A 17144-nucleotide genomic window follows, 5' to 3' on the forward strand; every position below is an offset into this window, starting at 1 on the left:
GGACTTACTATTTTTAACATTCCTCTGAACTTTGGTGCTGCTGTTTCTTTAAGCTCCAACAATACAACAGATTTTTCCCTTCTGGACTCTAGTTGACTTGGTCCACTACACTACCATGCACAGGTTGTTTGTCTTGGTTTTCTTGTCTGGTCTGCGCACACACACACGGAATTATTCATGTTGAAGTGCAGGAGAGACCTATCCAGTTGTCCATTGGCATATTTTTCTCCACAGAAGTTCTCCTTACATGCTAGGAGTTTGTCAGCCTTGTGGCTCATTAAATCTATTTAAAAGTGTGACTGAAGATGAATCACTACAATGACAGTAGCATAGTTTTATTCTTTGCTGGTAAATGTGTGTTGTAAGGAATGAGACTGTTCAGTTTGAAGATCAGTCTCTGAACTACAGCAAGACTGTGGAGGATTAGTTTTTGGCTGGCAGCAACAAAAATTTTTAAAATGCCTGAAGGGTTAACATTGAATGCTAATCTGGTTTTCGTATCTAGAGAGTTTTCACTGTCAGGAGCTTAACCTCCCAAATATGACAATTGCCGAGGACAGTCTTGTTACCTTACTGTAAAATCAAATTCTTGGATGTTAAGATTAAGAGATTTTACTGAGTCATTGAAGACTCTTACATTTTGCACAATCCAAACATTAACTCTTTCAAGGAGAGATGCCATCAATGAAGGGCATGAGGTGATAGAAAGGCCATAGAGATGAAGGTTTGTCTAGCGTATGTAAAATGTGATCATCTGATAAATTAATCACTAAAATTTTCATTTAAAATTTCTTCAGTTCTATTTATCCTGAGCAAACAGGCAAGAGAGAGGAAGTGCTTTCTTTCTGCCTTATTTGAAAATATATCCAGAACAGTTTGTAAGACTTAGATCTAACTAATAATTTCTTTGTTCTTGCCATGAGAAATAGTTTAGAGAATCTCAGCATCGCTGTCTCATAACATCAAAGTTTTTTTCCTTTTGATCACGTAGTCAGGTATTATTCATGTACCTTCTTTGGCTTGTATACATTGTATACCCTCTAAGCATATTTTTAGCATATACTGTAGTCTTGCTCTTTGATAAAAGCAAGGCACGTCTTTGGTTAATTGAAAGTCAGGGATTTTGCTTTGAAACCTGAAATGCTGTTTGGAATGCTGTATATCTATCATATAGAAGAGGATATTGCTTCTGGCTTAAAAAAAAAAAAAGTTCATTGGTGACTATTGCCTGCTGTTTTTTTCACTTGTTCTGGGGATAAGCAAAAATTCGTGTTACTGCTTTCTGTGTGAAACACTTTATAGAGTTCTAGTTGCTCTTAATCCCAATGCAAAGTTTGCATCCTGAGAAAATGTAAATTGGAATAAGAATTTTGAAGTAGAAGAAAAGGTCACTTTACCATGTCAACCAGGCTCATGTGGGAAGAGCTGTGTTTTTTAACTTGATGAGTGTTTCTTAGATTGTGGGGTTTTTGTTGTTTTTTTTTTTTTTTTCTGTTATGGCAGGCAACTGTGTGGAGATCTTGATGGTGACATTACTTGGCAAACAATTTGGAATCAGCTCAACAAGTGACATCATACCCCCTTAAGGTTTTCCACATAAAATATATCCTCCAAAAAAAAAAAAAAGAGACTTAATCTGAAATCTATTATTATATCCTCTAAGGGCTCTTTAAGCACCTCAGTATTCCCCGTCTTCCCACCATTTTCCAGACAACTTGACTAAAAGTAGCAGACAATAGTGGTAAATGCTTTATAGTCTTCTTTGGAGTGGGAACAGAGGTGGGGGGCAGAGGGATAGAGGGATACAGAAGTGGGACAGGGAAGAGAGTTTTAATCCCATGTTTATCCTGTTAAAAAAAAATTATTACTCCAATGCTTAGTCTTTTCCTCTGTGCAGCTTTTCTCAGTGTGAGCACATTGTCTGACGTAACATTTTGCCACCCTTAGCAAGTTGAATAGTCTAGCTCTGCCTCTAAGAGATGAATGTCTCAGATTTTGAGAAGACAGCAGAGATGAAAACTTCCCTTGATCTCAGGGTTTGACTCCTGATTGGTGATGATTCCCAAGAACAGTTCCTAGTATGTCCTTTTCTCTATGTGTCTATCCCTGCCTGCATCTGTACCCATTTTTCTGAGAAGCATTTTCTTCCCCAGCCTCTGTAACTGCGAGCCGTAAATCCGGCTGTGTGCTCGGTGTGTGCTGCCTTTGATAGACGTGCAGGAGAGAGGTGCAGCATACAGGGTAACTGCTGCCAGAATACGTAGGACATGATGTTACACAGGCCAAGCAAAGGAAGAATTATCTATGCATAATGTGAGTGTAGAATAGGCTTGACGTTCTCACACCCAAACATTTCCATCTGTTCCTCAGCGAAAGGAAACTGAGACAATATTCTCCTATCTTCTGGGCTAGCTTTACAGGGAATAGGAAATGTTATTTGATTGGTTTTTTCCCCCGTTTCAATGTGTTCAGTTTTATTGCAGATTCAGAGACGTCACAGTATAAAGTGACTTCTTTTAAAGGCAGTAAATCACATTAAATTCTTCTTAATTCTTTGGATAATTGGTATTAAAACCGTAACACTGTGCTTAAACAAGCTGTGGCACTTTTAAGTTGCTCTTAAAAAATAAAGCTGTTTTTATAGGTTTTATGCCAACCCTGATATGTGACCTTTGTCATTCTTACTTTCAAAGCTTTCTGGAAACTATCCTCTGCCTTTGCTTTCTCTCTATGTATTTCTGTGTTTTGTCCTCGTGTCTTTTTCTTCTGCCATGAAAGGCTACATGCCTGATGACGTGTTCTGTTCCTTACATACTGTAGTGCGTACCAAGCTTCTCAATCACACTGAAAGGTTCACCTGTTTCCTGTTGGTTACAACATCATACATCTACATGTCTCCCTCTATTTTTGCAGTGTAACATCCTTGAAAGTGTAACATCCCAGATCCTGCAGCAGTGCCGAAAAATCTGGCGACTGTTTGACCTGCCTTGCTGGCTGATGGAGATGTAGACATTATTGTTTGTTAGAAGTCGTAATGTTATGTCATAACTAACATAGCATCAGTTGTGTTTTCACAGCCGAACTCTCAAAATAAAATTCCACAACTATGTCTAATTTTTAGTGGATGCAAAATAAGAGAGCAGAGATTCTTAGATTTTAAGTTGTACATACTACTTAGATGGTAAGAGGTAACCTTACCTTTCACATTCTTGTTCCAGCAAGTTTGTAAACTCATCACTTTTTTCCATGTATTTGCTGTGCTTCCTCTTCTCTTCCTCTAGTTCATACAGTGTCTGTCTGTGTGCTTTTTCTACCATTAGAAATTGTTCCAGCATTCTTCTGTGAACTTCTTTCTGTTTCTCTACAACTTTATCAAGCTGCAAAGAAAAAAGGGAAAACTCCTGAAGTATTTTGAAACTTTTGCTTTCTTGGGCTTTCATTACTAAAAGAATTTTAAGAACAGCTTAATAATATAACAATAATAATAAGCCTAGTAGCAACGTCATCTGGTGTCAGTTTAATTCTGTCAGTCTGATCCCAACAAATTAGAAAAGGTTTTTCAGGACCCTTAGTCGCCTCCTTTCCTCCTCCTGCCGTTAGGGATCCTCAACTTTTTTTAGCTAATTAGCAGTTACTGTTCCCAGGGTTGTACTTTTCTTATTGATCACTGTGGTAGAGAAGCAGATGTCTTGGCAGAAGCATCATCGTCCAGTGCTTCTCACAGTGGATGACTGACTTTTGGTTGAATAGAAATAGCTACCTCACTTATAGCTGCCTAGGAAATAAGAGCATTAAATTGTTTTTCTGAGGCAAAAGTAGATCAAAAAGCAGTTTTCTGGTTTCACAGTAAATGCATGGTTGTGCCAAAAGTGCAAAACAAGGCTGTCTCTTGTGCTTACTCTGAGTATGGCTCTGGGATTCTGGAATAAGTAAGTGCTGAATTTTTTAATAGTTAAAAGTATTTCTTTTTAATGATGGCATTTCCTGTTATGTTCCTTGGATTGCATGTGTTGTTGAGGTCTTTGTCTTTTGGATGGCACCTTTATAACATGGTTTGAGCACAAAATTCCCCTCCCTTCCTGAAGGATTTCTGTTTATCAGACCTCTAAGATCATCAAGTCAAATTTTTGACCAAACACGATCATACCAACTAAACGATAGCACTAAGTGCCATACCCGGTCATGTCTTGAACGCGTTCAGGGATGGTGTCTCCATCCCTGGTGGAGGCTCCACCTCCCTGGGTAGCCCATTCCAATGCCTGACCACCCTTTCAGTGAAAAATTTTCAATTTTTCTAAATATTACTATACAGTGGTATTTTAATATAAATAATCTATTTTAGCTTTTGGCAATAGTTTTTAATTTTTCTAAACCACAGAGTTATTGGCATAACGCGCTAGACTTATGCTGTTAAAATAATCCACAAACTTAGAGAAAACTGTGATTCTGAGGATTCTGTTACAATTTTGAGTTCAGTATGTGACCAAGTTGTGCAAGTGTGTGTATGAAACCATGAGTGATTTTCCTCCTTGGGCATTACTGATCTAGCTGAAGTTTCAGGGAGGATCACTGGAGGCCATCAAAAGATCTGGGAAGAGTCTGTATTTGTGAGCAACTTTGTTCCCTGCTTGTTCCCCATCAGAGACTGCCTCCCTCATCAGGTCAACATAGGAATCCTCATGTCCTTTTTGGAAAAGAGAAATTTTGAGCTCACAGCCCAGTGCCTCCTTTTAACACAGTCTATTCTAGTAGGTCAATCTGATTGTAGTGTTTCACTCTATTAATAGGAAAGAATTCACAAATGGGTAGTGTGGGAAGCAAAGCTAGTTCTGGTTCTCTGATGTTTCCCCCACAAGGAATTATATGTGCCACAAGAAACACTAGGGTTTCAGATTCTTAGGGCCACTGCTTGTTTTGGACAATTTAATTCCAGGGAGTACGATTAATTATCTTTTCCTCATGTTTATTCACAGTTTGGCCAGTAGAAATGGTGACAGGGAGAGCCAGATTTCCTAAACATGAGTTTCTTGAATGAGTGAGGATATCATCAGTTTCTGCTTAGGTTTCCAAGTCTCCCTCTGCTTGTCTCAGTGTCTTTTAAAGCTTATGTATATTCTCTTATGTTCCTCCTAAACGATTGTTAACCTTTTGTTGACACTGCTCTGAATGAAGAAAAAGGAGATATTGTCAAGGCTTTGAAGATTGTTTGAGTCCAAAATATTCTGACAAAAATGTGAACCATTTTTTAAAGCTTCCTGCACTTTCTACTTATGGCATTAGAGAGTCTTTTCTGCTGTAACATAGCTGAACTTGTTTCATGCATGATCAAGAAATAAGAAGAAACCTGTGAGTATTTGTTTTGGTGCTATTTTGTGGTGCTCTTAGAGCAGATCATTAAGGGGTTTTTATCTTGTTCACTGATAATTTGTATGCTTTACCCTAACAAGGTGACTGCTTTCTGGAATCACGATCCTGAAACAAGACCTCCCCTGGAAAAACATTTCTTACCTAAACTCTTGCATATGCAATCTCTCTTAGTAAGCAAGAGTCGCCTTATACAGGAATCTTTTGGCTGTGCTTTCTGTATCTTTCAAAGCAGTTGTAAACTGGATTGCCTTAAAAGGTCAGGTTGAGGAAAACTGTCCATTTTAATTTCTTCACATTCTCCATTATTTTACCAGAAGTGGAAATTTTAAAAATCGAAATCTTTTGTTTAGCTTCTAACTTACCAGAAAGATAAGTTTTATCAATCTTCTCCCCACCCCACCACTAAAAATATCAGAGGGGTTTTTGGAACAGGCATTACAGATGTATAAACTGCCATCGCCTAAGTTTCTAATTTTTGTCTTTTTAAAGATTATGCTGTCAGGTGAATATATACTGTTGTCAGAAAGCAGCCAGGCTCCTGATTTTTGACAAAGTTCTGATGCAGTGCTGCTTGTAACTATGGCTCTGTTTTGCTTAAAATGATATGAACTGGGCATCAGCTTTCCACAAGTGCCTGCTGTTCTCAGCCTCAGTGTGAAGTCAGACAGGCTGCATGGGTGTGGTTAAGAAAGTAAAGGCATTTGTGTGGATTGGGCCACCACTTTGAAAGTATATGTAAAAATCTGAGGGGATATGTAAATTGCTGTCATAAGAAAGCACTGACATTTCTGGCTACAAGTTGATCGTAAATGAGATAATCCTGTTTCCAAACATGTAAATACTTGCTTGAGATGAGGGTTAGTCATCAGCCAAGCAACATTAACCAAGTATAAAATAGTCCTGCTTCATGCACTGTTTGGTGTAAAGGATGTGGGCCCTGTCAGGAGGGTTTTATATGTTCTGTATATTTTATTTGCTCTAGAGTACTTGTTGAATGGCTACAAGAGGTTAATTCAAGCAGTAATCTAAGCAGCATATATGCAAAAATAAAAGTTATTAATTCCAGGGTTTTGTTTTGCAGTTCTCCATACTTTACACTTCACAGCAGCGTATTTGTCACTGTTGAGATTACAACAGTTTGGATTACAAGGTGATATTTGGGATGGGTGAAGTATATATTCAAGACAGGGAGTTGGAACAAAGAATTTTAAATGGGAAAAAGAATAGTGTCTTGGGGACCCCTGCTCACATGAAAGAGCAAGAGAAAAGTAAATAAGATGCTGTGTTTAAGTGGTTTGCATGTTGCAGTTTTCTCCTGTTGCTGGGACCAGAAGATGCATTTCTGTTTCTTTTAAGCAGGTCGTCAAATAATTTGTACTGTGAGCATTTGACTGTTGTGGCTGGGAACAAGGTGGAGAGTATGAGCTCAGGAGGGAAGGGAAGTGCTGGTACAGATGAGTTATAAAGGAGAGAATTGGAGAGACAGCAATCCTACATCACAATTAATGCACACACTTGAGCTCTGCATGTGAGATACATAACAGGAATGGGCATTTGGCCTTGTTGACACTTGTGTGTCCCTGTACAGCACACCATTCCCTCACTGCATGACCACACAGAGCTGAGCCTGGGACTGGGTTGCTGCACTTCCGTGTGGTTTGTTGAGAAAATGATGTGTCCCTCTGCAAGATAAGGGCACCTTCCTGGAGAGCAAATTTGACTCCTGCATTTTCCCTGTGAGATCTTGTGGCTGACTCCCACATCCAGCAGAGAAGAGAGAGAAGTCGTGTGAACCCCTGCTGGTGTGAGATCCTCACACAGAAGTGTCTCCAACAGTCCTGGGTTCCTCAGATTGCTCTGGCCAAATGCTAGATTTGCCCATGCAGAAATACCCATTTATACGCATGAGAAGTTTACTCAGCCTACACAGTTCTTAGCTAAAAACCACAGAGTACTAATAAGCAACAGTATAAAATGAGTTTTGTTGAAAATTAAAGTGATAAAATCTTAATTGATTTGTTGTTTTGTTCTTGCTAACCATATGGGCTTTTTGCTAGAATTAATACTTGAACATGTTGTACAATACAATGGAAAATCAGAGGCATAGCCTTACATAACTGTGAATGATTGAGCAAGCTAAAAATTCATACAAATTTAGTAGTTTAATTATGTTTTCCCACTACCTCTTGACTGAAGTCAAACTAGGATGGTGTATCTCATATCCACTATATCAGAACTGAACTCTTCATCTTTCTTTTTTTAGATTGTTTTGTGTTTGGTGATGTGCTAGAAGAAAATCAGAGTAGTTACGTTTTTTATCCTAAATTCTGTGTAGTATTATTTCTGTTAATAATATCCTCTCAGTTATTGTTTATAAATGTACAATCCTGAGTTTAGGATTACCAGAGATTATGAGAGCACTTCTGCCTTTTTCAACCCTAGCTGAGCCAAATTTCCATGCAGATACGTTGGTGGTCTTCTCCTAAATGCCACCTTGTCAGCACTGTTGTTCAGTCGCTTCTATGACTGACTTATTGGTGCCCTACAGCTGTAGTCTCTGGGAAGTTTTGACCAACACTTAGCAGATGCTGTGAGGACACAATCAGATAGACTTTGTTAAAATACTGATGAGGGTGCATCTTTTCCCCAAGGTGATTGGCAATGGGATTTCAAAAATGGATTCAATTTTTAATTATCCTTGATGGATGCAAAATGCAGGCTTTCCTCTCATTTCACGTGGTAGGAGGTTCATCCTATTTTGAACAGTGAGGCATATGATTTTTTTATCTTTGGCTGTATTATTGGGAGAGTTAGAAACCAGAACCTGCTTTCTGATGGGGAGGGGAGGGGAGGAGAGGAGGGGAGAGGGACCACAAATTCTGCAGTGTCTTCATCTTTATCTCCATTTTCCCACGTCATAATCTCTGATTTTTTTGATTCCTTGTTTATTTTTTAATCAGGGTCAATTATCCTTATATTGTTATTCTGCATTTACTAAAGTATTGAATACTCTTCATTGTCTATTCAAGAGAAGTGAGATTGATCTGAAAACTGATTTTTTTCACATAAACTGACTACTTCTCAATTTATAAACCATGAAGAAATGGAAAACCTTTTCAGGCCTTTGAGGCAGAAACAAAACCAAAATAAAAGTCTAATTTATTTTATGGCCCTCAAATGTGAATGCTAACAGTAATCTTATCTGACATTTTTTAGGTTGCAGAAAGAAATAGTTGTAGAGCAAGTTTGATTGAAAAAGCCGGTTTAAAAAAAAAAAAAAAATTAGTATCTACTCATGACCAAAGAAGGAATGGTTTTGCACTTCTCATAGGTTTTGCAGAGGAAGATGTATTAATACTGCTTTCTAATTTGTTACATTTCTTCACCTATGAACCCTGTTCCCAGTGAGTAAAGTTGTCTAGTCACCAAATTTTCCCACTACATTCTTAATCAAATTTTCCAAGAAACTTTATGTTTAGAATAGGTAAGAGAATTGTGTGAGAATGGTAAAGGACTGGAAATCTTACAGTTGCCTTCTGAAATTAATTGTAATTTCACTTGAGTTTTGGGAAGATTCTCTGTGTTCAGAGCTACCAGGCAAAATTCTCGAGGGTGAGATGCACATGCAGATACAAAGGTGCATTGTACTAGTAGTAAAGGGGGGGAATTTAAATGCTGTTCCTGGACTTCGTGGCTGGTTTCACCTCTCCTTTAGTCTTTAGATGTGTTTTAAAAAGAGAAAAAAAAAAAGAGAAAAAAAAACCAACCAAAAAGCAACAAAATGAATCTGTGTGAAATTCAAGGGGATTTTGAAACTGAAATTGTGGAATGCCTATCTATTACAGCATCCTTTGGTTTACAAGACCAAGAAGTGTCAGTGGTCCCTCTACCCTTTCAGTTGCTCTCAGGATGTTTACCTTTTCCCTTTGAAATTGCCAAATCCAGTAGTGCTAGAAATTACTTTTCTTCCATTAAGTGTAGGAAGGAAAGAGTGTGTATAAACTTACATAAAGTAACAGACCGAGCTTATGTTTTCAAACTGTTGTGGACTTCTCCTCAAATAGTTTCTACTTGTGCTCAAAGTTTTTGTGACATAATACCACAATGGTCTAAAATCAATTAAGCTTCACAGATGAACTTTATCTGTTTCGGATTATATCCAGAGATTTTAACCTTTGAGCTTCTGAAATGAGAGTTGACCTTTTGCCCTAACATAACTTTGCCTGGAATGATCTCTTGTGTCCTTAGGTACATTTCTGTTCAAAAAACTTGGAAAACATTTGGTAGGAGAATTTTATTCGTAATTTCTGCTTTTATTTTGTCACATTCATCTATACTGAGTAGTATGTTAAAAAATGTTTATCTGAATTGTAGACAACTACCTGGGATAAAAAAATCACAATCTGATGTGAAGGTGTTTTAATAACCAGTGATTTGCATGGCAGGGCAGAAATTAATCAGATAACATTGTTCAGAAAGTATGGCAGCTGCTGCAGTGTAATTAAACTAGAGGTTACTTAGGTATAATGTGAGAATGGTAGACTTCTGCCTGGATGAGGTTTCTAATGCCAGCTCATTATAGTAACTCTGCAGACCAAGCAGATATCCCCATGACTGCTCCCAAATTAATGGGAGCAGGGGTATGCAGAGGTGCACAGCTGTGTCATTACTGCTGGATGGGCCCCTGCAGCCACTGCTAAGATGGGTTTCCATGAGATAAGTGGGGACTGGTGAGGCTTCTGCTTGTATGGGCCAGGAATGTGGATAGAAGGAGGGAAGAAGAAAAAGAAGATTGCTTGAATGAGACGAAATCATGTCTGTCAATGTGTAAAGCCCCCAGTCTGCCCCCAGTGTAAGTGAGGATCATTAGATTCGGGTCCCAGCTGGACCTGGCTTTGTTCTGCTCCCACTTACACTCATGCTCCATTCCAGATTTAGAGCTCATTTGTGTCCTTCCCCAACAGTGGGTGAGAGATTTTCTGTTGAATTTGGTGGGAACTATGGTTAAACATCAATTCTTACCTCTCCCATAGGCTTTTCATAGATATCTTCTTGCCATTGCTCAGCCTTTGTTTGAATAGCATCTCGCTGGAGTGCCTCTAACACCTTCTTGGGAGTAACAAAGCCATACTGTGCTTCAAGCAAAGCTAAGTCAATTTTTTCAGCCTTAAGTACTCCTATGACTTCATCTTGAGCCTGCAGAAACACAAAGTAAGGCTTTATCTTGTTAAACTGTATATATGCATTTACAGGTTAGCTCTCTGCTTTTGATTTTAAGAAAATTGAAAAGCTTCTAAATTAACGCTGAGTTTGTAAAGTGCTCCAAATCAGTCAGTAATGTGAAGACAGTTGAAAAGCATGAGGGAAGTATTGGTTCTTTGTATTTTATTAGTTCAACATAAACTCCAAGATCTTCAGACCCTTCATCAAACCTTAAGTACTTCTTTAATGATTAGATAGTTTTGCTGTTTCTGGACCAGTGTGTAGCATTCACAAGGCAAGTTTCAGGGCAAAGTTTGGCTTGTGGTATTAGAAATTGACTTGTTAGTGCAGGATGGTGGGATGATTCTTGAAGCCTGAAAGTGTTGTAGATTCTGTATGTTTTGCATGTAGATGGCTTCTGTAGTTTAAACCCACTACAGATGGGTCCCTCTCAGGTTTTTTTCCCCCACTCTGCATCCTCTGCTGGTGAAGGTTGCCCCCTGCCTCCATTGCAGTGATGCAAACTACATGAACTGTCTCAAACAGACATTGTCTGCAATTATTATGTGCTAATCGTAGAAGGATAGAATAGGAAGGAAGGAAATCAGAGAACAAGATACCAGGGGATGGCAACACTTTTAGTCTCTCTCCTTTTGGCTGGAAGACTTCTGTATCCCCATTTATGACTGTTTAAACAAATGTTAAAATATTAAATAATCTATTTCTAATCCTCAGCATTGCAGAAAAAAATAGAAGAATTATCTTTGTACACCTTGAATGTTGTGGAATTTGGGAAGGAATGGCTAAATTAGAAACTTAGTTATGGTTTGATTGACAGCTGATCTTCAGCAATTTGACTTGACATTACAGGAGGTTGAAAATAAGGGATAAAAGATTACTTCTTTTTCATTCATAGTGCTGCTTCCTTTTAAATTTCCGATGTGATTTTAAATGTTCATGTCAGGCTCATTGTTTTCTAGTTTCTCATTTCCCTATTCCAGCTTTAAACCTTATTTGAAGTGCGTGTGCGTGTGTATATATTTATATTTTTATATTCATATGATGCACGTGTAATGAAGAGTGTGTGTATAATATATAAAAAATGTGTAACATCTGAATTTTAACCTAAATTAAGATAGGCCAAATGGGCAGGAGAGAAATGTTTTGCAAACATGGAAATTGTTCTGTTTGCATAATGAAACAATCTGTAGAAGTTTACCTTGGATCTACCCTCAAAGATTGGTGCAGCTATTAAATATTCATATCACATATGTGTTCTTTTAAACATGTCTGTATTATTATATAAACATGCACACATATGTTAAGAATAGAACTACCCAGGTACTGTCTGAGTAATAAGCTCTGACACCATGTGCTACACCCATTTAGGCCACTTTGGCCAGTTTGCATTTTTCTCTGCTTATGGGTGGTTTTAAAGTAACTGCTTCTGTGCAATAAGCCTGCCACAGAAATATTTTCCCTGCTCACTGGAAATCTGGTTCCCGCTTCCTGAAATTACATTTGACCAGGTTAGGCATCATTTACCACTTTCCTTTTCACTTTCTAGTTCCTTTTCTGGGTAGAAAAATGCTCACTCTTAAAATCCAGTAACTTGTAGCATGTAACGCTTTTGCTTTTTATTATGGGAAATAAAATGGCTCTTTTGATTTTTCCAGCAGAAAGTGTTAGAAATACTGTTAAATTAGTTACTTTTTGTGAAGTGGCACATACTGTTTCATAGGGAGTAAAGCTCATGACTTCATAGGAGTGGGAGCATAAGACATAATTAAGTAAAATATCTTAAAGATCTGTAATGTGTTCTCCATATCAGTCACACAATGACAAATACTTTGTATTCGAAATAGAGTGAGGCAACACAACTAGAAAGTTCTATGAGTTGTCTGCTTTGAGAGTTATTTGTGATATAAAGATCATGTTTCCTGTCTGATAGCTACAATAGCTATAATGTTGGGATGTTTTTGTATGCTACAGTTCATATTTGCCCTGTGTCAGACTGTGCAGGGTGTTTCCTTAACATAAAAGCAGTATGTGTTTGTGGTGGAGGGTGGAGTGTCTTTTAATTTGGAATACAAATTACGACAATACATTACCTGTAATTCACCCTCGAGGACACTGAGAAGAAATAGCAAGTCATCACGAGAGAGATCCTCCCTTTTCTTGACAGAACTTTTTTGTTTTTTCTCTGCCTTTGGACTTCTCAGGATGGGACTGGCTTGGGCTACATCATCCTTCTCTTTCTGCTGTGTTTGTGTGTTTCCCTTCCCACTATAACCAGCCGCTTCTTTGTGGTGGTCTTTCGCCCTCGGCTGGCTCAGCTTTGGTCTGGTTGGGCTTTCGGTGCTGTTACTTCTGGAATGCATGGTTTATATCTCTGAAGCTGAAGGAAATTGGGGAGAAAAAGAATTGTTTTAGCTAACAGAGGCTATAAAACTATTACTATAATTGATGGTGGGTGTTATTCCCTCCAGAATGGTAGTTCTCCTGTCCACACAAGGGTGTTTATCATTTGACAAAATCTGACAACCTTGTGCAAACCAACAGTACTGGGCTGTGATCCTTACTGGATGTCTGTAGTGAAGTGAGTCTTCACTGGTCATACGCCATTGTACATAATTCCCTCCTTGATATTTCAGAGGTGTCATCTTTAGCAGCAGCACTGGGTGCATCACGGCAAACCATATTTCCTATTTTGTGACAAGGCATACCTCACCTTTCAGGTAGATGCTTATTATGATGAGGCAGATTTAGGTTCAGAAGCTTTTCACAAGGAAGATCTTTCTGTTCCACTGTAATAGTGGCCCAGCCCACACTGTGTTCTGTTTTCCTTTTTCTTTCCAAGAGAGAGCACTAAAGCAGTCCTCCACTGCTACAAGCTACACAGGCTGCATTTTCCACCTTTGGCAAAAAGCAGGGACTAACAAACACACGCAGACTGTAAGAAGTGAGCAGCACTGTAAATGCTCCCTCCCCAACACCACCACCACCAAAACCAAACTACCTTGCAGATCATGGCTTGTCCACTCTTAAAACCATGCAGTATAAAACCTGCTAACTTCTTTAGTGCTTGAGTCCAGCACTCTAGAGGTGTTAGTACCTGGTGCAAGGGAGACTTATCCTAACTAGGCCCCTTTGAAGTGCCACTGTCCAGGAAATACACTCTAATGCCTTTGCAGATAAATGACTTAACACTGTGTAAATATTGATTAACCTCAGGAACTTGTGTTTTGGTTATCGCCACTCAGATTAAGGAATGAATGGATTATAGTCCACCTCTGCTGGAAAACTGTGGTCACGGATACCATCTAGCAAACAATAACTTGATCATGTGATTCAAAGGTGAAATTCAACATGTTCCAAATACAAATACGGCACAATTTTTTCATTAGACTGCCAAGCTAATTGCTGAAAAGTCCAGAAAATCATTATGATAGGCACTAGATGATTTCTTGACTGCTTTTTGCCTGAATTCTGTGGCTGATAAAATTCTTTGAGAGCCTCCTCCCCTACACCCTTCTCTTCCAGATTCTGACACTAAATCTTAAACTCTGTGACTGCACTCCTTAATTGTGGTAACTTTCCACTGAATGCTAAGAATGCTTCCTTTTATTTTTTTTCTGCAAGAATAGAGGAGGTGAAAGTAGTTTTTGGTTTATAATGGATGATGACTGAGAGTGGGATGAATTGATCAAAAACATTACAAAAAAAAAAGTCACATTTTCTATACTGTTGAAGTCTGATTTGAAGCACTCATTAATAAGAAAAACTTGTTTCTCCAGGTCTCAGAAAACTAAGGTGTGTCAGATTTGCATGACAGTGTGCACTGGAAACTGTTTTGTGAAACATCAACAGTGTCAGGTTAGGATGGGATACACTTATAGCGTATGTTGGAAACCAAGAGTTGTTCATAGCAGGCTGGCAGCAATGTTAGCTGGTGATGATTACTTTTACTTAGTGTTCAACCTGGCCTTTCAGTCAAATGCAGATTGTCTTTATTCACTGTAGTGTGTTTATAAGGATACTCACCTTTTGCCCCTTGCTTACAGATTATTATTACTTGGTAAGAAGGCTCTTGGTTTCCTTTGAGTGTAAGATGCTGGATACTTCCTTGGCTTTTGTGTGCAGTTAAAGGCTCATGCTTTTAAGTTCAAATGTAGGAGTTGTGACTAAATCAGATAACCTGAATGTACTCTGAGGTTGTCTGTAGGCTTTGGCACCACAAGCACAGGACACTATGAAATGCATAAATAGTCCAAGAAATCTTTCCCTTCATGCATGCAAGTTGCAGCAGTGGTATAAACTAGACATCAAGCTACTATTGAACTTGTTGACAACAAATGTCAATATGGCATTTCTTGTGGAAGGAAAGGGAAACCACTGTATGAGGAAGAGCTTCATACCTTTTCAAGCTTTTGGAACTGAGTGCACCTGGAAATCCTGAACTTGGAAAAACAGTTCAAGAAGGACATCCTCCCTTGCATTTGCTCTTGCACTGTATGTATGCTGTTGCCTTCAAGGCCACATGCCACCCAGTTTTCACAGCTGCCCAGAGTTAATTGTGACTCCCTTTTAGATTTGTCATTCAGGTAGATCAGTCTTTATTGCACTGGTCCATGGGAAGGCCAGCTGACTTGCCAGACAGACTATGCTCCTGTGGAGAATGGCATCTTTTCAATCTCCCAGGATGGAGTTTTTCCTTTTCTTGGTGAGAGTTCTTATGTACAGTTTACCTGTATTCTGTTCTGACATTCCTGAATACCAGTGCCTACTATCAAGTCTGCTAATGGAGATATTTTTCCAATTAAGCAGTTAATCTGAATTATTAGAGGTTGAAGTGAAATACTAAAGGTATACTTCAAGCACTTTTTTAATGGTACTTGGATGTAGCTGGCAAGAGGCACAAGCACTCTGGAATTAGTAGCCTGCTTTATTAACATATTCTTTCTCAGTTGATTTATTTAAACTTTCTCACTACCTGTACACTGATAGACATTATTATTTATAGTGTTGTCTATCTACAGAAGGCTGTTCGTGCTAATGAGCTTGTCAGAGGAGGAAGGTATGAGTAACAGAAGGGCAATTTGAAAATTTAAATGCACAGTGTAACTGCTGATGTAGCAAGCAAAGCGTGGGACATCAGAAATGGACAAAACCAAACATCCCATCCACTGATCCTGAAATTCTGCGCCACCTTCAAATTGTCAGAGTCCCTAGATGTGCCACCACCTAAGGGATTTACCTTCAAAACACACCTGACATTTTGGGCTACTCATGCCCTTGCACAAAAGAAAAAGCACCCATTCTGTTCCAGAGGGTGCTGGTTTTCTGCAATGTTGTTAGACCCTTAATGAGGGTTAATGAGACATTTGAGATAGAAGTAGCATAATTCAAAATTTTTCATCAGTGTGTTTTGGTACATTGGGTTATTTTCTGTTTTGAGAAAATAAATGTTGTTCATGACACCCAAAACAGTGAGCCCTGGTTCTCAAGATTAGACTAATGAGCATAAAATTTGCCTTTTAGCATATCTGTCTCAGTCAACACTAACATTGTATAATGATGACATCTGTGTACAAGAAAGCTGTCTTGCAAAAAAGAGGTACGAAAAAAGTGTTTCTTCTTGTAACAGAGTTTGTAATTCACAGAGGCTCTGGGATTTGTCCTGGAGAGCTCACTCTTGTGTCTTGTGGCAAACTTTTATGTAGAAGTTAATTTAAGCCCTTTTTCTCTGTACCATCAGGAAGAATGACAGTATAAGATGCCTTAGAAAACAGTAAACAACAATTGCTAAAAATTAATTGATTGTGTGTCTGTGCCTTACACTTGAGATCTTTTATCTGTTTTGGCTCAATTGCTAAACGGCAGGGATTGCAGCTATGTAAACAGAAGAAGCAAGGATACTTGCCAGCATTCTCATGTACCATTGCTTGTATCGAAATTAAAAGAAGATTGAAAGGGAGCATCCAGATCATGAAGTCACATGTCTTGAAATGACAGACCACTATGCTGTGGGTACTTAACAGAGATTAATTTTCTGTAATTGTGCTAATGGAATAACACAAAAGCTGTCTTCTGCCCTGTTGTGCTTTCCTTCACATTATGAGGTGCCTGTTCTACAGAAGATTTTGCACTGGTATCTTGCTTGAAATGACAATGTAATGGTTTCCAAGCTCATCAGATTTGTGCAGTTTGGTAGGCTGATTCCAGATCCTAAAAGGAGTGAGATTGGGTTACAATGAAACATTCTGGTAAATCACATAATTGCAAGTTAGAGACCCAGCAAAGTTCACATCTATTCTTAGCGTCCATGTTCTTGTTCTTTTTACAGTTACTTTCTGTTCTGTTTTTTAAAGATCTTGCTCATCTCTGAACTGAATGCTGTCCTTCTGCATATAAAGGAGGTGTTTTCTTGATGATGAACAAGCAATCTGAAGTGTCAAAATATACTTTCCTTAAGAGCCAGGTGAATAAAGGACCAAATGTTTTTATGATGTTAACTTGGTCTCCACCCTCTCAATCATATTCTGAAGGAGATTAAACTGCATTTGCCTCTTTGG

General features: G+C 38.5%; 2 protein-coding genes across 3 annotated transcripts in view; one reads left to right on the forward strand and one right to left on the reverse strand.

Annotated features, from left to right (window-relative positions):
- Window positions 1-17144, forward strand: part of CMSS1 (cms1 ribosomal small subunit homolog) — a 232513-nt gene that overhangs the window by 68973 nt on the left and 146396 nt on the right. The window lies entirely within an intron of this gene.
- The window catches only part of FILIP1L (filamin A interacting protein 1 like), a 189724-nt gene that overhangs the window by 67152 nt on the left and 105428 nt on the right, over window positions 1-17144 (reverse strand). For both annotated transcript variants that reach the window (XM_033051866.2, XM_033051867.2), the window contains 3 exons: window positions 12681-12967; window positions 10390-10563; window positions 3199-3377 (listed from right to left, as the gene is read on the reverse strand). In XM_033051866.2, the coding sequence (XP_032907757.1) occupies window positions 3199-3377; window positions 10390-10563; window positions 12681-12950 (623 nt within the window). In that variant the 5' untranslated portion in view covers window positions 12951-12967. The remainder of the gene's footprint in view (window positions 1-3198; window positions 3378-10389; window positions 10564-12680; window positions 12968-17144) is intronic.

Source organism: Catharus ustulatus, chromosome 2 (assembly GCF_009819885.2).
Source record: "Catharus ustulatus isolate bCatUst1 chromosome 2, bCatUst1.pri.v2, whole genome shotgun sequence".
NCBI lineage: Eukaryota > Metazoa > Chordata > Aves > Passeriformes > Turdidae > Catharus > Catharus ustulatus.